A 22,498-nucleotide genomic window follows, 5' to 3' on the forward strand; every position below is an offset into this window, starting at 1 on the left:
GGCAGACATAGTGTGTAAATCAGGTCATTGAAGACATACTTAGGGCATATTGTTGCAAAGAACCTAGATGGTGGATACAACATCTACCTTTGGTGGAATTTGCTTACAATGCGTCTTTGTGCATTCAAATGACCCCATTTCAAGCTCTATATGGACAAGAATACCTAACCCCACTAAACTTCTCCGACCCTACCTTGAAGTTTGAAGCTTCTAAGAAGATGCTTGAAGAGATGGACGAACAAGTCAAAACCATCAAGCAAGATATACAAGCTGCCAAGGATTGACAAAAAGCCTATGCTAACCTAGGGAGAAAAGAGCGAATCTTCCAAGAAGGGGACAAGGTTTTTATCAATGTATGCCCAAAGAGAAGTTCTTTATCATTGGGAAATTTCAACAAGCTAAGCCAAAGATATTGTGGACCTTACAAAGTCATAAAGGCTCTTGGACCTAATGCTTATAAGTTGCAACTTCCTGAAACCTTAAAAGTTCATGATGTATTCCATGTCAGTCTCTTGTGGCCCTATGTACCTAATCCTGATCATATTCTTGATGATCAGCAAGTTGTAATGCCGAGCCAAGGTTTACTTGAACTTTCAACCTGATAGAATCTTAGATATAAAAGAAAGAATCCTTAGGAATATGACCCTTAGAGAATATCTCATCCAATGGAAGGATTATCCTGAAGAGGATGCCACTTGGGTCGATGAGGTAATCCTTATGAAAAAACACCCCCAGTTTCTCTCGAGATGAGGACATCTTGATTTCTTTAAGAAGGGAAGAATGTAATGTCCCCATTACTTAGTTTATTCTAATGTGTGTATACATTCCAAAGAAAAATTGATTCATGTCGCACATTTATTTTTAAAAGAAAAAAAAATACTAGCTCTAATTATAAAGCTGACTCTCATTATGAAGATAATTGATGAGGCATTATATGCTAGTTCATGGATGAAAGACTTGGGAGACCCTCCCAAGACTAGCTTATTAAAAATATATTTGTAGTATATAACAACAAAAAAAGATTTAGCCTAGTGTATAGTCACTTATTGGCAGTTAAGTGCACTTTGGTAACGACACTGCTAGGATGGGTGACCTCCCGAGAAGATTTTCCTACAAGCTAGTGGGAGCTTCTCGCGCATAGCCAGTGGTGCCAACAAAGCCTTTGTAGCCCGTTGCCAAGTATGCCAAGGCCAAGATACCAAGGTCTATGCCTAGGTCGGCGCCTTGGTTGTATGCCTGGAATGACGCCCGGCCACGTGGTGTGCAATGCGTCCTCGCCCATATGTTCGTCAATTTTTACCTTCGCGTTGTAGAAATGGAGCCCCCTCCATGAAGTCATCAATGACGTCATCAAAAAATGCTAAAAGAAAGTGTTCTCTCTTTGTCATCGATGATGTCATCGAAAAACACTAAAAAAGCAAGCATCCTCTCTTCTATCCCCTCCCCTTCTTGCAAAACTATAAATTGAGGGGTTGGGGATGATGAAAAGAGCGACAATGAGTAATCTTGACAAGGAGGAGACGTTGATCAAGAAGGAGGAGACTCTATTCCACAAGACGAAGAGACATCATTCCGTTCAACCCAAGGAAGGGGATACATTGAAGGACTCTCATCCTCTCCTACCTTGATCTTAGAAGAGAAGACACTGAATAACTCTATCCTATTCTATCATACCTCTACTCTCGTCTCTATTCTGTCATGGTCCCGAAGAAAAAGAATTCAGAAGCGGAAATCGCAAATGCCCCTACTAACGTGGAAGGAACAATTTTAGTTGCGAGAATGGGAGTCACTAACTGAGTCATGGGCATGGATAACAACCCTTTACCAACCACGATACCACAGGTTTTTTTTCTAAAAAAGTTATATCTGAATTCAATAGAAATAAGTTAAGTCTCTTGAGAAATACTGACTTAAGACCAAGAAACTTGGTTGCAAGAACTGGGAAGTTAGAGACACCAAAATCTAGATACCCCTAGTTAAATTCCAAGGTGAAGATTTCATTATGTAGAACTCAAGTGTCGATTGCTACTAGAATTAAGCATCACTTGAAAGTTGCATGATTGATTGAAGTCATAACTGCTTGCAAACATCAATCTTGTTTGTGATCTTCTAGATTAGATCATGATTGAATTAAATGTTGGAACAAATAAAAATTGAGGAGCCCTATACCTCCCCAAGGATAAGTACTGAATCCCCATACCAAGAGGGGATTTTTTTACCGCTACGGAAGCATGGACCGGCTCCAATGGCGAGAGGTCTCCCAGCATGGATCGTATTAAGAAGGAGGTGGATAGGGTGCCGGGGGGCTCCAGCTAGTAAATCCCTTTTTGCACCTAGGAATTATTTGGTCCCCCGTATGGCCCGAGTTCTACTTGGGACACCTATAACACTAGCTATAGGTGGATTTGATCTTGGTGACGTGTAGATGCGCCGGATGAGGCAGCATGCGAAATTATAACTTTTTTATTTTCTTCTGTATGGGTAGGAGAACACACATTATGGAATATAATCAATGAATTTGTTTTATTTTGATTCAACTGAGCATAAGGGATTTTAATTAATAAAGCTATTTTTATTTGTTTCACGTAATGTGATAGGTAATTAGATAACTAAGAACTTCCATAAAGGGAAGTGGGTGGATGGATTCTTGACAAATCTAGTCCTATGGCAAGGTGGTCTCAATTAGCCGAGAGGTTTCCCAAAAAACAAACGCTAGGAAGAAACTCTAGGAAGGGCCGATTCGTTGACTTACCTAGGGTTTGGTCTTAGAATCCGAACGGTAAATTATCTTAGGGGAAAGGTACGACAGCTGTGCCAGAGCATTGCGATGGATCTCATAAATCCTTTGTTTGCTACTAGAAAAAAGCGTTGTACTCCATGAACCGAGGGTAATGGCAATCGCTCCTTTTGGACAAGAAGCCTCTCAAAGGACAACTCCGGATGTGAGCTAGTTGTTGATAGGTGACCATTAGATCAATTAGGAACCTTCAAGTCGGTCCTCCGTGGGTAACGACAGGACACTTCCATAGCGGGGTAGACCTAGGGTTAACCAACTAGACAAAATCCAATCATTTTGGTTAGAGTACGGATGGTGATGAATGGAAGGAAAACTCTGGGCGACTACTAAAACGTTATTTGTCAAGAAATTAAGGTGGGTACGTCACACTAGACTACGCATCTCTCTAAACTACTCTCCATGAGATGTCATGTGATTAGAGGTGCCTAAACATGTATACCATACATCATTCTTAGGTGAACCTTAAGTAGTTATAGTACTCATGAAATGCTACATGACAAATAACTGCTCACTTTTGTCATCATTGTATTTCCTAGTAGAAGCATAGTTGTCTTATTTCCTTTTTTCATCTGTAGTTTTCACCTTCTTCTTTGAGCAACACTCTGAAATGTGGCCTTTCTCATCACAATGCCAACATTCCCTATTATCACCAATTTTTTGTTGTCAATAAGAATCTACAACTTACCCTCCTTGGCTCTCCCTTCCTTGGGATTGTCCTACTCTATTTTGTTGTGTGCCATAACCTTAACCATGACCACCGGTCTCAACCATGACCTCTACCTTTGCTAATAGACTAAAACACTTGTTCATATTTGTTCTTATTTTGAGAAGGATAAGAGTCTAATCCAAGATTCTTCTCCTCAAGTATCAACATAGAAATCAAATTTGCAAAATCAAGAATAGCATCCCTCATATTTATAAATGACTTGAAGCTCTTATAGTCATCTCCAAGTCCATCAAAACATACATGCAGAAGATCATCATTGTACTTTCAATTAAGTGTCTTATCGTTGTCAGCACAAGATTGTGTTTATGAGTCCAAGCTTCCATCTTGGAATTTAATTCACTTCTGTAACAGTTTGTCTCTACTTGTCCATGTCATCATGAGTTTGGTCTTCATCTTTCATCCACCATAGCTTTTGTCATGCTCTAGATCCGCATCTTTTAACATGGTATTAGAGCACAGTTGAGCATGGTACAGCTCCATTTTTCCCTCATCTAGCTCAGCTTGAGCTTAATCCAACTCAAGACAAGTCCAAGACCTCATCTCTCACTTCCTCTTCTCCACTTAACCTTGTGGTAGCCATAGCCAGTAGTACCCTACCTGCTTGAAGCTCTCATATCTATCTCTACCGACCAAATCTTACTGAGCTTCCTTCTGGAGAAGTGTTCCCTCGCTAGTGAAGCTTCTCTATATCACTTGAAACATTAGCATTGCTCTGCCACAAGCTTAGCATTATCAATTTTCTCAAGCTCTGTTCTATGTCTGCCATAGCCAAGATCTGTACCCACCTCTGATTGAGCTTCTTGATTTCCACCTACAGAGCATAACTTCACTTACTTTCTTCTAGGGGATTGCTCCTTGGCTCTGGGCACTATTGCATATTACATAATAGCATGACATTGGTCATCGTACTGTGCAGCATTACAAAAATTCGTGGTCGCTGGATATTTCTATGCCTATATCAGTTCGTACAGCTCAATCTCTATCTGCGCACTGCGATTCCACCTCTGGTCATAGGGCATTTGAAGAATGACTTCTAAGCTTCATCTGTATCAAATATGCAATAGAATTATCCACCGTTAGCTAATGAATCATAAAAAAAATCAGTTACCTATACCTCAAACCCTAATAGACTCCATAGCCAAAGCTCCAAATTTCATCTCTTACACTTTCTCAAGCTCACTAGAGCTCTTGCCACTCAAGTCCTCTGCCTAACCAGACCAACAAATCAATAAGGAGGATCTTGAAGACTTGAAAGAATTGGAGCAAGCAACAAAGACTTCAACAAGAGGAAGGTTTGAGAAGCCTAAGCATCAACATTCAAGACATAGTATTTATCGATACTCAAATAGTGCTTCTCGACACTTGAGTCTTCAGTTTACTTTGAAGATTACTCTCAGTCTGTGTGATGATTTAAAGTCACATTGATAAAATCTCGTGTAAATCTCAATCTTCTTCTAAAAAGATAGACACTGCCCGAGAGTTCTCGTGGTAAGACCTCCTACTAAGATGATTGAAGTGGAAAAGATAGCAAAGTTTAATGGTGAAGGCTTTTATGCCTGGAAGGAGAAGACCATGTATCATCTTATGCGAAAGGACTTGTGAGACCTATTTGAAGATGATGCAGATAGCAAGAAGGAAGATGATGAAGATGGGTTCGTTGAAGAAGACTAGCTCAAAACCAAAGAATGGAAGAAGATGAATAACAAGGCACGAGGCATCATTGCATGGGGACAAGTGATGATGTGCTACATCATATCTCTGACATTAGAGATGCTAGAACTGCTTGGGAGGAACTTGACATGATGTTTGGTACCCAAGTAAAGAACTCAAAGGTAAAATTACTCATGTAGTTTTATAAACTAGATATCAAAGACAATGCTTCTATGACCACACACATTAACAAGTTCAAGCGCCTAAAAACCCAGCTTGCAACTCTTAAGACGAATATTGATGAAGATAAAGCAATAGCCATACTGCTTGCAAGTGTAAATAAGGATCCATATGAGAACCTTGTGTCCACCCTAAGTAATGTTCCCAGTCTCTCACTCAAAGACATTGAGCACTCACTGCTTGATGGAGAAAGCAAATTTAAAAGCGAATATGTAAAAGAAACTAGCTTAAGGGAAAATCTCTTATACACCAAAGGAGCTACTGGACCTAAGGGAAGAGGTCGAGGATTCAACACCGACAACAGAAGTTGGATGACATGTCATTATTATGGTAAGACTGGCCATATTGCCAGTGAATGCTTTCACAAGAAAAGAGCACAGCAAATGTAGAGTGACCACCACCAAAGTCAATTTATGAATGAAGAAGAAGAAGAAGATGCTTCCACTACTATCAACAACTTTGACAGATTGTTCTAAAGAAATTTGTTCACATAGTGGATCTCTATGTTTCCCTTAGTGGATTTGCTTTGTAAAAACCCTTGCCAAAGATGTAAAGTCTCAAGCTTTAACTTGACTAGGCTGCCTATGAGCTAGTCTCCCGGGCCATATTATCATGTAGGGGGGGGGGGGGGGGGGGGCAAAAGCCAGCAAGTGTAGGGACTCATCATTTGAGGGGGGGTGTTGAGAAATAGACAAATGATGTATGCTCCAGGAAGAGCTGTATTGAATCCCATATGCATAGTGAGGAGAGTGGAACAACCCAACTTCTATAGAGCATTGTACTTGACTATCACTTTTATATGAATGAATGAATACAATGTCATGATGCTTTTTACTTTCAGTTAAGTGTCTTGTCATTGTCAGTCCTACACAAGATTGTGTTTATGAGTCCAAGCTTCCATCTTGGAACCTAATTCACTTGTGTAACAGTTTGTCTCTACTTGTCCATGTCATCATGAGTTTGGTCTTCATCTTTCATCCGCCATCTCTACTTGTCCATGTCATCATGAGTTTGGTCTTTATCTTTCATCCGCCATAGCTTTTGTCATGCTCTAGATCCGATCTTTTAACAGAGGTGCATGGTGAACATGACATAACCAAGAGTGGACTACATGGGTGTGGTCTAACTATAGAATCATTTTCATAGTCTCCATATCAATCACCTAATGTGCCATTGAGAAAAATCTTACCATATTACTAAGGCATGTAGTGGATGCCCACACAGGTAGAGCTCAACCTCTCAACCTCTCTCTATTGCTCAAGTCTTTGGTAAAACCTTCAAGTTGAGTTAACTACATGGAATAAATTAATACCTTTTGTGTTCTCTTTTTGTTTTGCTTTCATCAAGACATAACGTTTAATTAGCAAGAATTGTGTAGAAATTTAACCTAAAAAAGAAATGTAGCGAGGGAGGGGATCTATTACATGGGCAACTTCACTTTCCACAATCCTTATTAAATGCAATGCATGTGAGAGGAATTCCTCCTCCTTTGCAATGAACCAACTCGATTCAAGTTGTGAGTATGGACAATGATGCCTTGAGTGGCTAGGGTGGTGGTAGACAATAGGGTGGTGGCAAGTGGTAGTTAGGGTGTTGAAAAAATTATGTAAGTTTTCTATAATATAAAAAATAGGTACCGATCCTATATCTCTTCTTTTGCCTTGTATTCTCATTCTTACAATCATGGAGACTAGACTTTGTGTTATATGCCGAAGCAAACACTTGAATGAAACTAGTATGGAGAGAGAGAGAGAGAGAGAGAGAGAGAGAGAGAGAGAGATCATCTAAGATTGAGTCATTTTAAGTAGGCATAGCTATTATCCAAGAGTAACTGACTTGTGCAGAGCTATGTAGTTGTGCTTGTGAAAACTTTTTAAGGTTAAGGAATTCACTTGCATGTGGTGTCTTGCTTAAGCGATATCCTCTTCTTGGTTGAATTAATATAATCTTCTTGCCAATGTGTTCATGTGTTTGCTTAATATTTTGAATCTCCCATCCTACTTTTGTCTAACATGTATTCAATATTGAAAATGACCTAACAATGTGGCCGTGTTTCAAGTTCATATTACCAAGCTCCCATCCTACTTTTAATGGATGTATATTACATATTGAAAACTTAATTTAATATTTGCATTTAGTTGTTTTCCAACTTTTCATTTTTTTAATTTTTTAAGCTTACACTTTCCTTCCTTTTGTGATTATGAAGCATGGACTAGATGTACTTCTAACCGAGCTATAATTGAAGATCAAAAACTTACTCTAATATTTTCGTCAGTTGTTTTTCAACTGTTTATTTTCTTTGCTTTTTAAAACTTCCATTCCTTTTGCGATTGTGAAGCATGGTTTGGTTGCCATATAGGTGCGGTGGCTTCGACGCTAATGACGAAAAACGATACTTTGGTATATTTGAACCTAAGACACTTGTTGGAATGTTGTTATGCTATTGAAAAATATTCACTTTTTTTTGAGTATTTTTGATATGCTTTTTAAAAATATTAACAATTTTTTGAGTATTTTAGGTATGAAATATAAGCGGTGAACATCAGAACCGGCAGCTCTGGGAAGAGTGTGTATTGTGAGCGCTGGGTGGCTCCATTAAGAGTTTAAGAAATAGATAATTCCTTGGTTGGGGAGATTGTTCAATAAGAGCGCGCTCTCTCTCTCTCTCTCTCTCTCTCTCTCTCTCTGTCTCTTCCTTCTAATCTCTGTCTGTCTCTGCGTACGCGCCAGCTCAAGAACAGCACAATGAGAAGACTTATAAAAACGATGACGGATTGCATTGCCAGGGGAACGCCGGGGGTCGAAAAGGCAGACGTGCCTTTCGTCCGTATCGAAATAGGGACCGCCATGTGCTGAGGTTGGAAGCCTGATTGAGAGCTGCATCCCGCGGCAGTTCACGGGCCACATATCTCACTGTGGATGATTGCACCAAACACTTTAAGGCTCTCTCTGTGCCCTGCCTGTGGATTGAGCGTCCTTCTCACGCTTTTATTGCGCCCTAGCTTGTCAAAGGTCGGAAGGCTTGGATACATTCTCAGCTGTCGCAGCTACGGTGTCTTCGTGCTTGATGTACAATCTAACAAATGGAGGGACAGGTCCCCCACCCCGCGCGTGCCCCAAAAGAAGCTCAGGTGTAGTTTACTGTTTGAACATCATCGAAGGCAAGCGGCTGATACGTTGCTGTTCTGTTATGAATCCTTATGGCTGAATTATTGCCGAATCTGTACAATCTGGGAAGAGAAAATGACAGTGTCTAATGTGTGCTGTCTGTTCAGGGACCTCCATTGCCTTATGTTGTGATATGTTTCACAGGGTCCTCGGTGTTATGAATGACTTCTTATGGCCGAATCGTTGCTGAATCTGTGTGATCCAGGAAGAGAAAATGACAGTACTTCTTATGTGCTGTTCAAGGATGTTCACCGTTTTATGTTGTCCAAGAAAATGGCATGCAGCTCCGACGGGCGCCAGCAGCCGATGGCAAGCAGGAGCAGGTATGGTGACATGCTGCCTGACCAGCAGTCAGAAGGGTAATCCCACTTAGCTTCCTGAGCCAGGTTGGCCTAATTGGGTGGCCATGGGCTGCATCAACAGGGACCTGCCAGCTGGTAGGAAATTGCACTGTTTAATCATCAGCAATGGTATGGATGACGCCAGTGATGAAAATGGTCTCATTCAGCTGTTTGCACACTGCGGAAGCCTGTTTGAAGCCAGTTTAGTCTTCTCTAGGATTGCCAAACTAAGTGCTCTCGCATGGCATTCTATCATTTCAGCACATGCATTGGTTGGAGAGAATGAGAGGGCTTTAGAGTTGTTTTCTAAGATGCAACAAGATGACATTAAGCCAGACAAGTCACTGTTCCTATGTGCAATGAAAGTTGTAAGCCAACTCAAATGGCTCTCCTCCGGAAGATTGGCACATATGCAAATTCTCAAAAGTAGTTTAGAAACTGATGTGGCCATCGGAAGCACTCTTATACACATGTATTGCAACTGTGGCAGCCTCTGTGATGCACGCAAAGTGTTTGACATTCTGCCAAATCGTAATGTAGTATCATGGAATGCAATGATTATTGGTTGCATCCAGCATCAACAAAAGTCTGCTGCATTTGAACTTTTTATGCAAATGCAAGATGGTGGTGTAAAGCCAAGCAAATTCACGTTTTCCTGTATTCTGAAAGCTTGTGCTATTTTAGAGCAAGGAAAGCTTATCCACGAGCAGATTATATCAGGCTCACTTGAATCTGATGCCATCGTTGGCACTGCTCTAATTGACATGTATGCCAAATTTGGAAGATTGGAGCAAGCCCATAAGGTATTCGATAACTTGCTAGACCGAGATCTGGTTTCATGGAATGCCATAATAGCTGGATATGCACAGCATAAGGATTGTTCTGTTGCTCTAAAGCTGTTCAAAAAAATGCAACGTTCAGGTTTGAAGCCAGACAAGATGACACTTTCATCCATTTTAAATGCATGTGGAACCATAGGGGCCATAGAGGAGGGTAGGATGCTCCATAGAGAGGTTATTTTAAACAATTTTGATTCTGATTTGATTGTTATGAATTCCTTGATTGACATGTATGCTAAATGTGGAAACTTGCAGGAAGCTCAAAAGCTGCTGAATGAGTTGCACAATCGGGATCTTGTCTCTTGGAACATCATGCTTGCAGGGTATGCACAGTATGGCAACTCAAGAATGATCAGGTCTTGTCTTGAGGACATGGTAGAAGATGGTTTCAAGCCAGATCAGAGGAGTTTCATCAGTGTTCTTTCTACATGTAGTCATGCAGGTCAAATTGTTGAAGGTAGTGAATATTTTACATCCATGGCGGAAGATTATGGTTTTACAGGGGACATGGAACATCTTAATTGCATGGTTGATCTCCTAGGTCGAGCTGGATGTTTACACGAGGCAGAATCATTAGTGCAATCTTTGCCTTTGTCGCCAAGTACCACTGCATGGACATCTTTGCTTGCTGCTTGCACTGAACATAGTAATGTACTGATAGGGAAACAATGTTTTGACCAAGCATTTGGTTTGGACCCAAAGTGTGGAACAAGCCATGTGCTCATGTCAAATATCTGTGTGCAAGCTGGTATATTGCAAGATGCCTTTGAGTTGCAAGAACAGAGGAAAGCTTCTGGTGCATGGAAGAAGATTGGTAGAGTTTGGATAGAAGTTGATAGGAACGTGTACGAGTTTCTTGCAGGTGACAACAACCATGAATTAGTGCTTGCCAAGTTACAGAAGCTACAGGTGCCACTCAAAGGAGCAGGATATATGCCGCAATTGGATCTAATATTGGCTTCTTGAAGAACTAGGATAATATGCTTGAGTGTTACATTCATACTGCCTTAGGTCAAATAGGCAAACCATTTGATGGAAAAATGCTGGAGGGTATTCGACTTGCATGCTCTGCACTGCAGTAGCTTTCACCTTTGCTTGTCTTGATATCAATTGTAAGGTGCTATAACTTAACACACCATTGAGAGTCAGGGTGAGGCAGAAAACAGGTGTAAAGGGGTGGAATTGATGAGTCACAAGTAAGAAAACAGGCATAGAAGGGGGTGGAATTGAGTCACAAGCAAGAAAATACTGCCAATCCTTACAGTAACATTTCGCATTCAAATCCTAGACCCCACTGCTGCTGTGCTATTCTGACTTGAACATCACGGGTATAGTTTCTATCTATCTGTTTTTCAGTCAGAAATGCCTAAAATTTCTAAAGGCATTTCTGTCCATGTTCCAAGGTTGCTGCATGCCTGCTGCAGTGACTGGGAAAAGTTTTCAGTCTTCATATGTCTCCAAAATAGGCTTTTATACTCTGTGAGGGTGAGGTTTATCAAGGATCCATTCTTTAGAGGACCAAATCTACCCTGCAATACAGCTCAATAGCAATTGCTGTGCATTGAATTCGTCTTAGACCCTTGAAAGAGTAATTAAATCTGCTTTACTATGTTGATATTTTAACAAGACCTTGCTGGAGTGGAGGAAAATACCACCTAGTCAAATTTTGTTGGCTTCAACCTAATTATCTTGAAAAGCCAAGAGGTGTCATGAACAAGCCTAAGCTAGGTCAAGAAAGTTATACTCGTCTTGTACTTGTCTAGGACAGAATACTTGGCATTTGCTACATCTGCTTGGGCAAAGGACATGCAGCAAGAGATTGCCCAAAGAAGAATCAGGATTCTTCTCAAACTGCGAAGAGTAAATCTAAGCCCTACGAAACATTGAGGCTACTAGCTTCTAGCTGCCAAGATTAAGCAGATATAGAACTAATGATAGGCTCATTGTGTGGAAATGCACCCATCAGAGAGTCATCAAGGTATATGTGTGCCGCACTAGAGGTCCACAACTGTGCACTGTTAAGAGCTATATGGATGGTAAGCTACTGTTCTGTAGATCTGGTTGGCTTACATGGGTCTATCCGGGTGCGTAAGATCGTAGTTTTAATGACAATGTCATGAGACTAACTCTCCTTTGTAGTCATTCAACATAACACCTTTGAATACTGCATGGGGCGCACAGGCTATTGATAATGGGAAGAGAATGGTGCACGAACTTATTGTTTGTTCGTTTGGCAAAGTTGTAGGAGCTGGACAAGTTTGAAGAAGCTCTTGTTGATGTATGTCAAAGAGAATAGGAAAGTTGGATTACTCCTTGTCATGTTCCTTTTAGCCTAGCCCCCCAAGGGCTTTGTTGGGGGGTTGGGCGGCGGTTTTCTTTTTGAATATAAAATAGAAGATATTATATTTAAACTTTTTTGTTCTATTGGTCCAATTTTTGAAAGTGTAAAAACTAGTTAGTGGTGGTAGAACCCTCCCTCTCTCTTGATTGATTTCTGTTTTCTTGGCCTGCCCTGCTAAATGCATACAGAGAAAACAAAAGTTTTCTTTCTCTGAGGTGGTTTCTTGGTAATCGTTTTCAGGGGTTTCTATAACCAGTCCTGGGCCCATGGGCCAGTTTCCGACTTTTGGGGAAAACTAGTTTTTGTCACCAAACCCTTGTCATGGTCCTCTCAAAGAAAACTGATCCTGAACCCCACAACAGACACCATCCCCTTTGCCTATTATTGCCTGTTCAGAGGCATGATTTTCCAATGAAAAACGAATTTGTTGATGTGGCACAGGTGGATGGGGCTGACACGATTTTTACAATTAAAAAATGCATTTGGAAACCAGCTTATGTGGTGCTAAACCTTCTTTGAAAACCAGAAAACAGGCTGAAAGCCAGTTTTTGGTTTTTACCCTTACGTGAACAGCTCCAAAAGAGTCCTGGCAGGAAGGCCTCCTATTGAGCCAAATTCATAGACAATGATTCAAATTAGCTTGAAGTGTGTGTGGCAAATTCTTATTGGATGTGTGATGACTATTTTTTTCAAGTATGTTTAGTGAAGCTTATATTAGCTACAAAAGTTGGGAAATTGCAAAATACATGTTTCCAGGGTCAACTAAATAAAGATATGTAGTTCTTCTGCCACAGTTGATAGATGTTGCTAGGGTCAACTAAATAGAGATATGTAATTCTTCAGGCCATTGGCTTCTCTTCCACTATTTTTACTTATTATGCGCATGGCCTCGTCTTGCGATGTGCACCACAAGCAACTCCCAAAGCATCATCCATCTCTATTCTTCAATGGCTACCACCTTCAATCCCTCGTCTTTGCATAGAAAGGCAACCATTGACCTTTGGCATTGACCTCTTGCAATTCCTCGATTGGTAGCGGCCGTCCTTTCAATTTCACATGAGCATTGCAACTTGCTATCTCGTTGAATTTTTTGTAGCCCCTAGCCTCAGATCAACTTCACTTTCTTTGTGATATGCTCACTTAAAGCATTCCTAGGCGCTTCGCACCTCAAATTCTCCTTGTGCTTTGCACTGGTATTCTCTTGATGCTTTGCAATGGGGTTTAGAAGCACATTACATGTAGCAAGAGGCTCTATTGGAGGTTGATATCAAGAACATAATTTGAACTTCAAAGGCTTTGGCAACTTAGATTGATACAATGTTGAATGCACAAAAATGGACTATATAGGGATGTGACACTCGCTAATATATAGGGAGTGGAAGACAAACATTAAAAGAATCAAGCCTAAACCATATCACCAAAGAACTCTTATGACCATTTCTCAAAGTTTTTCGAAGACATTTAATGGTGATTTTTATTCATATTGAGTCTATCATGGCATTTATACTATTCTCATATACTAAGCTTACAAAATTTCACAAGTTTGACTACTGTAAACTATGTTGACAATTGCTTTTATTATTATTCTCTCAATTAATAATCAATAGCATATATTCATAATGACTTATGGATAATATGTTAATTAAAATACAATTATGTATCTTTTATTAGCAACTAATTAATATATTAATAATTAATAAATAGTACTAAATAAATTATGTTAGTGTCATTATACATATTGTATATGTAATCAAATACATTAGCATATTAATAATTGTAATATACAATTAATATTATAGGTTATAATTACATATTAATGTATATATTGGATAATATATATGTATATTAAATTATTTATTAATTTCACACACACACACACACACACACACAGAGTAAGAAAATATGAGATGTCATGTTTCAACTATGGATGTATTTTTAGAAGATGAATATACATGTGAATGGTTGAGAATAGGACAATATCTCAATACTCTAACCAAGAGGAAGATTGGACAAAAAAGGAGTTTAAAAGGATAAAGATGAAGGCCTATGGATTCTTCTTGAAAGATGGCTATTTGAGCACTTGTATCCAAGCTTTCCAATGACGTTCTTGTGGTTTGTTTGAGAATTTACTCAAAACGCCAATAGTAAAATTGATATATGGCTTGGTGCTACACAAGTAGATAAGGCTTTCAATCAACCTTCTATGCCTCCCAATGCTTGTTAACATGCGCGCTCGCGCACGCACGCACACACACACACACACACACACACACACACACACACACACACATGTACATATATATAATTGTATGTTTAAGTATACATAATATAATATATTATAATTATAATTAATTTAAATAATAAATTAAGTATATATATAGTCAAGTATTATTGCATAATATAAATATTAATAGTAAATATATGTATTAATTATAAGTTAAGTATACTTTACATAATATTTAATAGTTAATGATTAATATGTAATTAATTACATTAATAATTATAATTAATATGTATATGTTTAAGTTAAAGTATAATTATATCAATATTATAATAATAATTATTATTAAATAAAAATGATATATAGAATTATAACTATATGAATATATATTAATGATTATATATTTATTATTTATTAATTTTATAATATATATTATAATAATTAATTCATTATTTAGATATAATAAGTATTACATAATATATGTATTAATTATAAGATATGTATAATTTATGTAATAATATTTAATTATAATAACAATATAATATTGAGAGAGAGAGAGAGAGAGAGAGAGAGTGCTTTACTTATTGAGGAGAAAAAAAGTGAAAAAACAATGTAGAAAAAAGGAGAAAAAAAGAGAAAAAAAGAAAAGGTTTTGGGGGGTGATGAGAGGTGGTCACGTAGTATCCTCAAAAGTTTCTAATAATAAGCTATATGCATATGTATGTATGAATAAAAACAAATTATATATTATATGTGTGCGTGAGTGATATATATATATATATATATATATATATAATTGCTTAATTTTTTAATGATTTGTATATGTATATGTATGCACATATGCATATATGCGTATACATATGTGTGTGTGTTCAATACATGTGCGTTTATTTGTGTGGTCTTGTCAATATGCATCCACTCGTTTATCATTTTTATTCTCTCTTGCCTTACATCTTTTAGCTAATATGTGTACATGTATACATGTGTGTATATATGTATATGTATGTGTGTATGCATTATATGTATATGTATATTGTGAAGATGTCAAGCTCAATGTAAGCTAACATTTATGTACTTGGATGATCATTTTTGTATTCGTATCATTAGTGTGGTTGGTATGTATATCGACATATGCTTTCAATGATACTTTACAATTAGACACTAGTTAGTTCATCTACTTGAGTTATGAGATATCTATTTAGTTATCTTTCTAGTTAGCACGCTCACACTATGGATGACATGTATATTATGTATGTTATTCTCTCCTTATTCTAGTAGATTGTTACAATGGAGAAGAAGAGTTATTAGGTTTTTTAACTTTCTATCTTGTATTGGATGTGATAGATAATACTTGTAGACTATCAGATATCATATGTATTGCTCAGGGTGTTTAAGGTGGCGACAGGTAGTGGCCTTTAAAGCTAGGAGCTATCAATGACATGTTAATGAGCCAATGGGTACATGAGAAGTGAAGAGAATGTTGTAGTAGACATCATGCTATATAAGGAAGGGAGAGAAGGTAGTGGCCTTTAAAGCTAGCACAACATAGGTGGAGAGAATGTTGTAGTAGACATCATGCTATATAAGGAAGGGAGTGAAAGTGATCAAGGATTATGAGTGCACGTATAGTCCAAGAGTTCAAGGATCAAAGAGCTCTCATGCTTCATTGATAGACCCTTTGCAAGTCTCTATAGTCAATCTCTCTTGATTGGCATCCTGAGTACTCTCTATGAGAAGAGTAAACCTTGTATTGTCCACAATCACTACATTTAATAGTAGTACTATCATTGTCATGTATCTTGCACTTTTTGTGTATTCATGATGATTTTGTGATCTTACACTAGTTGTTTCCAAAGTTTTGTCGCTACCACTTTTTATCTTTGATAGATGTATTATTCTTCTTTCAATAATATATTTTGGGTTGATCTTTTGAGTACACATGGTATTTTTTCTCATTGTCGTGACTATGTCTAGCTTTGCATCCCAGATGTTGAGTGGAGTGTGATGTTTGTATCCACATGTATTAGTTTTGAGTATGTTTACCGTCTATTCTATGGTCGTAGTGCTCGGATCTGATTACACATGGTGACCATGATCATTGATTTTGCGTATGCTAAGTTGAATGCATATGGATTTACATGGTCCACTTGATGTAATTTCGACTCTAGACCATGCATAATGTTTCAAGCCTAGAAAGTGTCAAATGATATCACCTCATGAGGCTTATTCGATCCTCAATGAGATTGTATCTAGAGTGCAACAATATTCTTTTTTAGAATTCTGAAAGCGTAGTTTGCATCCCACTCCTCGATTGATAGCGAATGTGTCCTTGTCATGATTCCTTTCATTATTCCACTGAACCTAACAAGTTGTTTTTTAGCTTCGCTCAATCCAGTTGGTGTTCCCTCAATAGTCCCAATCCCATCCTCCCTTTTAATCTCAATGGGTCACCCACCCAATATTTTCTTTCCAAAGTTCTTTGGATCTTCGAATGAGGATCCATATGTCTTTATCCGTCAATTAGATGTGGCACACATAATTAGCTACCTTGGCTAGATCGATGAGGCTCATAACATCACCGTATTTGAATCCTTGAATATGTGAAAAAATGCTTCAACTTGGCTAGCAATGAAACATGGCTGGATATCATGAAATGAACTACTCACCGCTTTCCATATTTGATTTCAACTAGATTGAACGGATGTGCAAAAACTTGAAAAAATCCGCATTAAGTAGGGTGATCGATTTGTCCAAGTGTTTACCACCAAGTTTACTATCCTTAACAATTGAATTGATCCTAGTACTACCCAACCAAAAAGATGAAATGTTGAACACATTCTATGTTCAAGGTTTCAATAAACCTATTCGAAGAGCACTTGCTTCTTCCTATCGGGAAATAGCATCGATCCATTCTATAAAAAATCTTTTCGATTAGAGCAAATTTTGTAAAAGGAAAAGTCAACAAAAGAGAAGAAATCCAATAAGTCCACTCCAAAGCATCAAAATGACGATAGTAGTGATTCCAATTCTGATTATGATTTGGAAGTAGAATTAAATAATGATGAATTTGACTTCGAAGAAGAGGAAGAGAAAAAGCCGACCAAAAGTAAGAAGAAGGAAAAATGCAAGAAAACATAAAAAAACACAAAGAAAAATGAGGTCAAAATCTTTGGTACACATAATGCAATAATCTTGAGCACGTTTGGATTGAATGTGGCCTAAACCAAAGATGGTGTAGTATTTGTAACATAGCTACTCATAACAGTGAGTATTGTTGACACAATGATAGGTACCAAATGGCCCGCATCTTGGAGGATAGCAAGGTATTTAAGCTACTCACTAGAGTGAGTATTGTTGATACAATGATAGGTACCAAATGGATTGCCTCTCAGAGGATAGCAAGGTACCAAAGCAAACACTTTCGGCCAATGGAAAACCCTCTAGGCCAATTCGGTTCCAACCTTGGCTATTGCTTATACCAATGTAAAGTTTCACCAACTCGGTGATGGCCATGGTAGGCGTGGTATAGGTGGAAGAGACGGAGGAAATTTTTGGTCCTTCGTTAAGCATTGTTTCTTTTGTAGGTAGAAAGGACATTAGAGATTAGAGTGTTCGGATGCCCAAGCTTAGGATGCTTAGAAAATACAAGGACAAGGCTCAGTGTTAACAAAGTGGAGATCAAGAAATTGCTAGAATCAGAGGTGCATGTGATTATTCAGTTAGGAAAAATCTATAAAGATGCAATTGTGATCCATAGGAACTTCTTGGGCTATGAGTAAGAGAAGGTTCACCATCAAGTGGTAGGATGGTGGACCGCAGGCCTGGAGGCAATGAAATATTCGGCCTCGAGCTTTAATTTAGAGGTTAAACTTGGAAATTAGATTTGTAGTTTGAAGCAACTGCAGCTTAATCAACATATCCCATCTAATGAGGGAATGTAGCATAGTGTGAAGACACAACCACACCCACCATGGAGTCACTTAAACCCCAATTTGGTCATAAGTTATTGGTTAAGATTACCACCTACTATTGGGTAAGACCTTGGTTGTGCAAAGTAAGAGTCATCTATAACTAGAATAAGAATAAACTTATAATATGTAGGAATAAACACAAAGTAATTGTCTTCTTGACCAATGTTCCTCCACTTGCCCCGCATTGCCGACTACCTATAATAGCTAAAATAGTCAATATGATTGAGGGCTTAAGTGATGATGAAGAAGAGGATTTCTTGAAGGCTAAAGCCGATTTACAATTCTAGTGTCTCATTAATGTTGTGTAGATCAGTGTGAGCATTACATGCAATCACAAAAGTCTAAAGTCCTCCTAGGTTGTCCCGGAAGAGCAAGAAAAGGAGAACAGTCAAATAGTTTCAGAACTCAGAATTCAGACTGCACAAAAGATAACATTAATGTTGATCAGATTGTTGATGCTCGCATCAGGAGCATGAGTTTGAAGTGCAAATGTAGAAAGTCACAATGGTAAAGGAAGATGAATTAGACATAGTATATCTTGGTCCGTCAACCAAACTAGTCAAGATTAGTGCCAAACTTCCATCAACAACTCATTAGTTTACTAACTGAACTCAAATATGTTTTCACTTGGAAATACTCCAAAATGTAAGGGTTGAATCCTCACTTCTATCAGCACCAAAATAGGTTAAAGAGGAGTTACATTGACTACTGTGAGTTGGATTCATCGCTCTAGTAGATTGAGTGGATTGGATTTCCCTAATTGTCATAGTTTTGAAAAAGAACAAGGAGTTGCGAATATGTGTGGACTACATAAAGCTTAATGTAGCTACGATTTCGGATCCCTTCCCTATCCCCCTAGTTGGATATTATATTTGATGAAGTGGATGGCCATGAGATGTACTCCAACTTCACCTTGCTCTAGAAGATCAATCTAAAACAACCTTCATCATATAATAGGGAATGTAAGTTTGTACAATGATGTGGTTTGTCTCAAGAATGCTCTCGTCTCTTTTCAAAGAGACATGTATGAAAATTTTGGGCCTTATAGATTGTATGAGTATTTTTGGACAAATTTAGTGTTTTTGGAAAGGCCATGCTCCTTTTGATGTATCTATGGCCTCATACATCACCGAGAGATAAGTTTAAGTTTAAATCCTCTAAAATGTGTATTTTTTGTTTGAGGTAGCATTTTACTGGGCCATATCATTTCTCAAAATGACATTGCTATCGATCCTACCAAGGTAGCATCAATCATGCAAGCTGTAGTTGTGGATTCACCATCCATGCTACTCAGATTCTTGGGCCAAATCTAGTGCCATGGCTATCACCTGTGACTTTTGGCACACTTAGTCGTTTCCTTGAATAAATTGATGCATGTGGCCAAGTTTATCTACCAATGGAATGAAGAAGTCGACTTGGCATTTTGTCATTTCCATCTATTACTCTCAAGGGTCCTCATCATGATCCCACCAGATTTGGGCAAAAACATTTCATGTATTTGTTGATGCCTCTGACATTGTTATTGGAAGTGTACTTATGCAATAGGATATCAATGGATGGTTCTGAGTAGTGTTTTATGCAAGCATAATATTGTTCAATGTAGAGAAAAACTATTCAGTCACACTGAATGAGAATGTCTTGGCATGATCTACTCAATCAAGAAGTTTTGATATTATTTGCTTAGTCACATTTTCATTTTTCATGTGGATCATTTAGCTTTAGTGTATTTGTTCAAGCAGCAAAATGTTATTACGCGACTTGCCAGATGGATTTTGATGCTACAAGAATTTGAATACATAGTAACGTATCGCTTTAGAACCAAGCATGTCATTGTGAACTTTCTATCCCACCTTGATTCTAGAGAACCACCAAATGGTATCGAAGATGGCTTTTCAAATGCACAATCATTTGCTGTAGAAGTCAATGCGCCAAATTTTAAGTCACCAAGCCCTTTGTGGTCGTGGTATGAAGAAATGATGGCTTTCTTAGAAAACATCATACCTCCACCCCATCTCCAAAAGGACTAATGGAAATGATTGGCTCTTCAAAGTTGATGTTTTGAGATTATCATGGGCTAGTTGTATTATTGCACTCTCTTTGGAGTGCTACAAAGAGTGGTCCTCCCAATAGAGTAGTCGACTGTCCTAGAGGAAACCCATCAAGGAATTGTTAGCGATCACTTCACTGCTGAAGTAATAATCAGAAAAATCCACCAAGTTGGTTTGTGGTGGCCGAGCATGCATGGTGATGTCCACAAGTGGACTAAGCACTATGATTCCTGCCAAAAGATGGGTCAATAGCCTAGAGCCAGAGATCACTTGCTGGTTCGACCAATCCACCTTTGGAACCCTTCTAGAAATGGGGATTGGACTTTATTGGTCCCATTTCTCCAATTGCTGAGTACACAAAAAGTAAGTGTATCGTAATGGCAACATATTATTGCACCAAATTGGTAGAAGTATGTACCCTACCAGACAACATTGTTAAATCATTGCTAAATATTCATTTTGGGATATCTTTACCAGGTATGGTACTTCGACTAAATTGGTAAGTGTAATAGAGGTATACACTTTGTCAATAAAGTCATCATAGAGCTCACCTCATTTTTTCTCATTGTGCATACAAATTTCTCTCCTTATTATCCATAAGCTAATGGCTTAGTAGAGTCCACCAATAAAGTCCTTTGTAAAATTTTAAACAAGTTGGTGGGCCAGAATAAAATAGTTTGGGATACTAAGCTTCCCACAGTATTATGGGCCTTCTAAACTTCCTTCAAGGTCACTACCAACATGACTTCATATAAACTAGCATTTGGTCTGGAAGCCATTACACTCTTGGAGTTTGTAGTCCTGAGTTCTGACGACTCGCGGTACATGATCAACTCATCCTAGGGAAATTACTTTCATTTTGGATGGAGGCCATTCTACAACGCCTACATTCTATTTGAAGTTCAAGTATGATAGAAACACCAAGTCGTTCGCCTGTCCAAGAAACCACTGTTTCAGAAGGGCCAACTCGTCCTAGTCTTTACATGGATGGAGAGAAACTTTCGGGCAAGCTCAAGTTTTGGTGGATTGGTCCTTTTTGGGTCTTTCATGGTTCTGGCACTAACTCGTTCTATCTGACCGATTTACAAGGGAAGACTATTAATGGATTTTGACTATGTCACTATCATGTTAACGGCTTCTGGTGCCCATTCCCCACCAAATCATATTTCCTTACTTCTTCTTTGCCATGGAGTTTCGACATTCATTTCCCACCAATTTTCCACCTCTAGATTGAATGGTTGTTAGAAGTCACCACTCTTGTTGACGTGGCCCTCATTTACAAAACCCATTCATTAGCTCATAGGCTCGATGGTGCTATGGCATCTCAAAAAATGGTCATCGCTTGTTTTTTTGACATGGCACACATGCATTGGCCATAGTCCTTTTTCATTAATCACATTTCCTTTTAAGAAATAATCTCCTCTTCAATCCCCTTATTTATCGCCCAACATTTGTGTGAAAACCTACTTTTCCTCTTGCATTCTCTGTCTCTTTCCTTGGTTCCATCTCCCTACCATGGCAACCTTCCAACTCACCACTAAGGATGTTACAACCCCCCAGTCCTAAGGCTCTTGCAAATTCCAAAGCCTAGATTGACTCCTTGTAGCTCATCAATTTCACCAACCTTCCATGGAGCACTACCCCAGTCAACCCTGACACCCAAACCATCCTAGAGCAACTCCTCTCAAGCTCCACCATTTACATTCAGGGCCACAAATATAAGTTCTCTGCAAAGAGAGTGCAGGAGAAGCTATGCTTGCCCACCCATGGTAAAGCTGACCCGTACAAGTAGGCTGAGCAACCTTGTCAACAATAACAAAAAATGTAAACTTGATGTCCTCAAGTTCTTGCTCCAGATCCTCTAGGCCAAGGTGCTTAGCATCTCCAAGATAGCCTCTTTTTTTCTCTCCTTTGGATACCCTTATCATCTTGGCCCATGTACTTCTGGACTGCCTCTTCATCCAGGTGAAGCGCCTATCTCATAGCCCTCCTTCGTCAAAACCATCAAGTTGATGTGTGGATAGTACTTTGCCATGCTCTTTTTCCCCTCCCCACCACCCACTTTCCTCATCAATGGTGGATGTTCCCCAGTCTCATCCTAAGACAAGAACCATGCAAGAGACCACCTCTAACCCCGTTGAGGATGCCATAGAGA

General features: G+C 38.7%; 1 protein-coding gene across 5 annotated transcripts; it reads left to right on the forward strand.

Moving 5' to 3' along the window:
* The first annotated feature begins 8,000 nt into the window (after window positions 1-8,000).
* LOC148028155 (pentatricopeptide repeat-containing protein At2g27610-like) lies at window positions 8,001-14,415 on the forward strand. 5 transcript variants are annotated; one of them, XM_087689832.1, is made up of 2 exons: window positions 8,001-10,204; window positions 12,344-14,415. In XM_087689832.1, exons 1-2 carry the CDS (start codon window positions 8,989-8,991, stop codon window positions 12,400-12,402), a joined length of 1,275 nt encoding a protein of 424 aa, XP_087545958.1. In that variant the 5' UTR covers window positions 8,001-8,988; the 3' UTR covers window positions 12,403-14,415. The 5 variants fall into 5 exon arrangements, with proteins under 5 accessions (XP_087545958.1, XP_087545956.1, XP_087545957.1 ...); XM_087689830.1 differs by having other exon boundaries at window positions 8,001-9,936; window positions 10,018-14,415; XM_087689831.1 differs by having other exon boundaries at window positions 8,001-9,726; window positions 10,018-14,415.
* The last annotated feature ends 8,083 nt before the right edge of the window (window positions 14,416-22,498 follow it).

Source organism: Lygodium microphyllum, chromosome 12 (assembly GCF_053477565.2).
Source record: "Lygodium microphyllum isolate KBCC chromosome 12, Lygodium_microphyllum_v1.1.10, whole genome shotgun sequence".
Taxonomy (NCBI): Eukaryota; Viridiplantae; Streptophyta; class Polypodiopsida; order Schizaeales; family Lygodiaceae; genus Lygodium; species Lygodium microphyllum.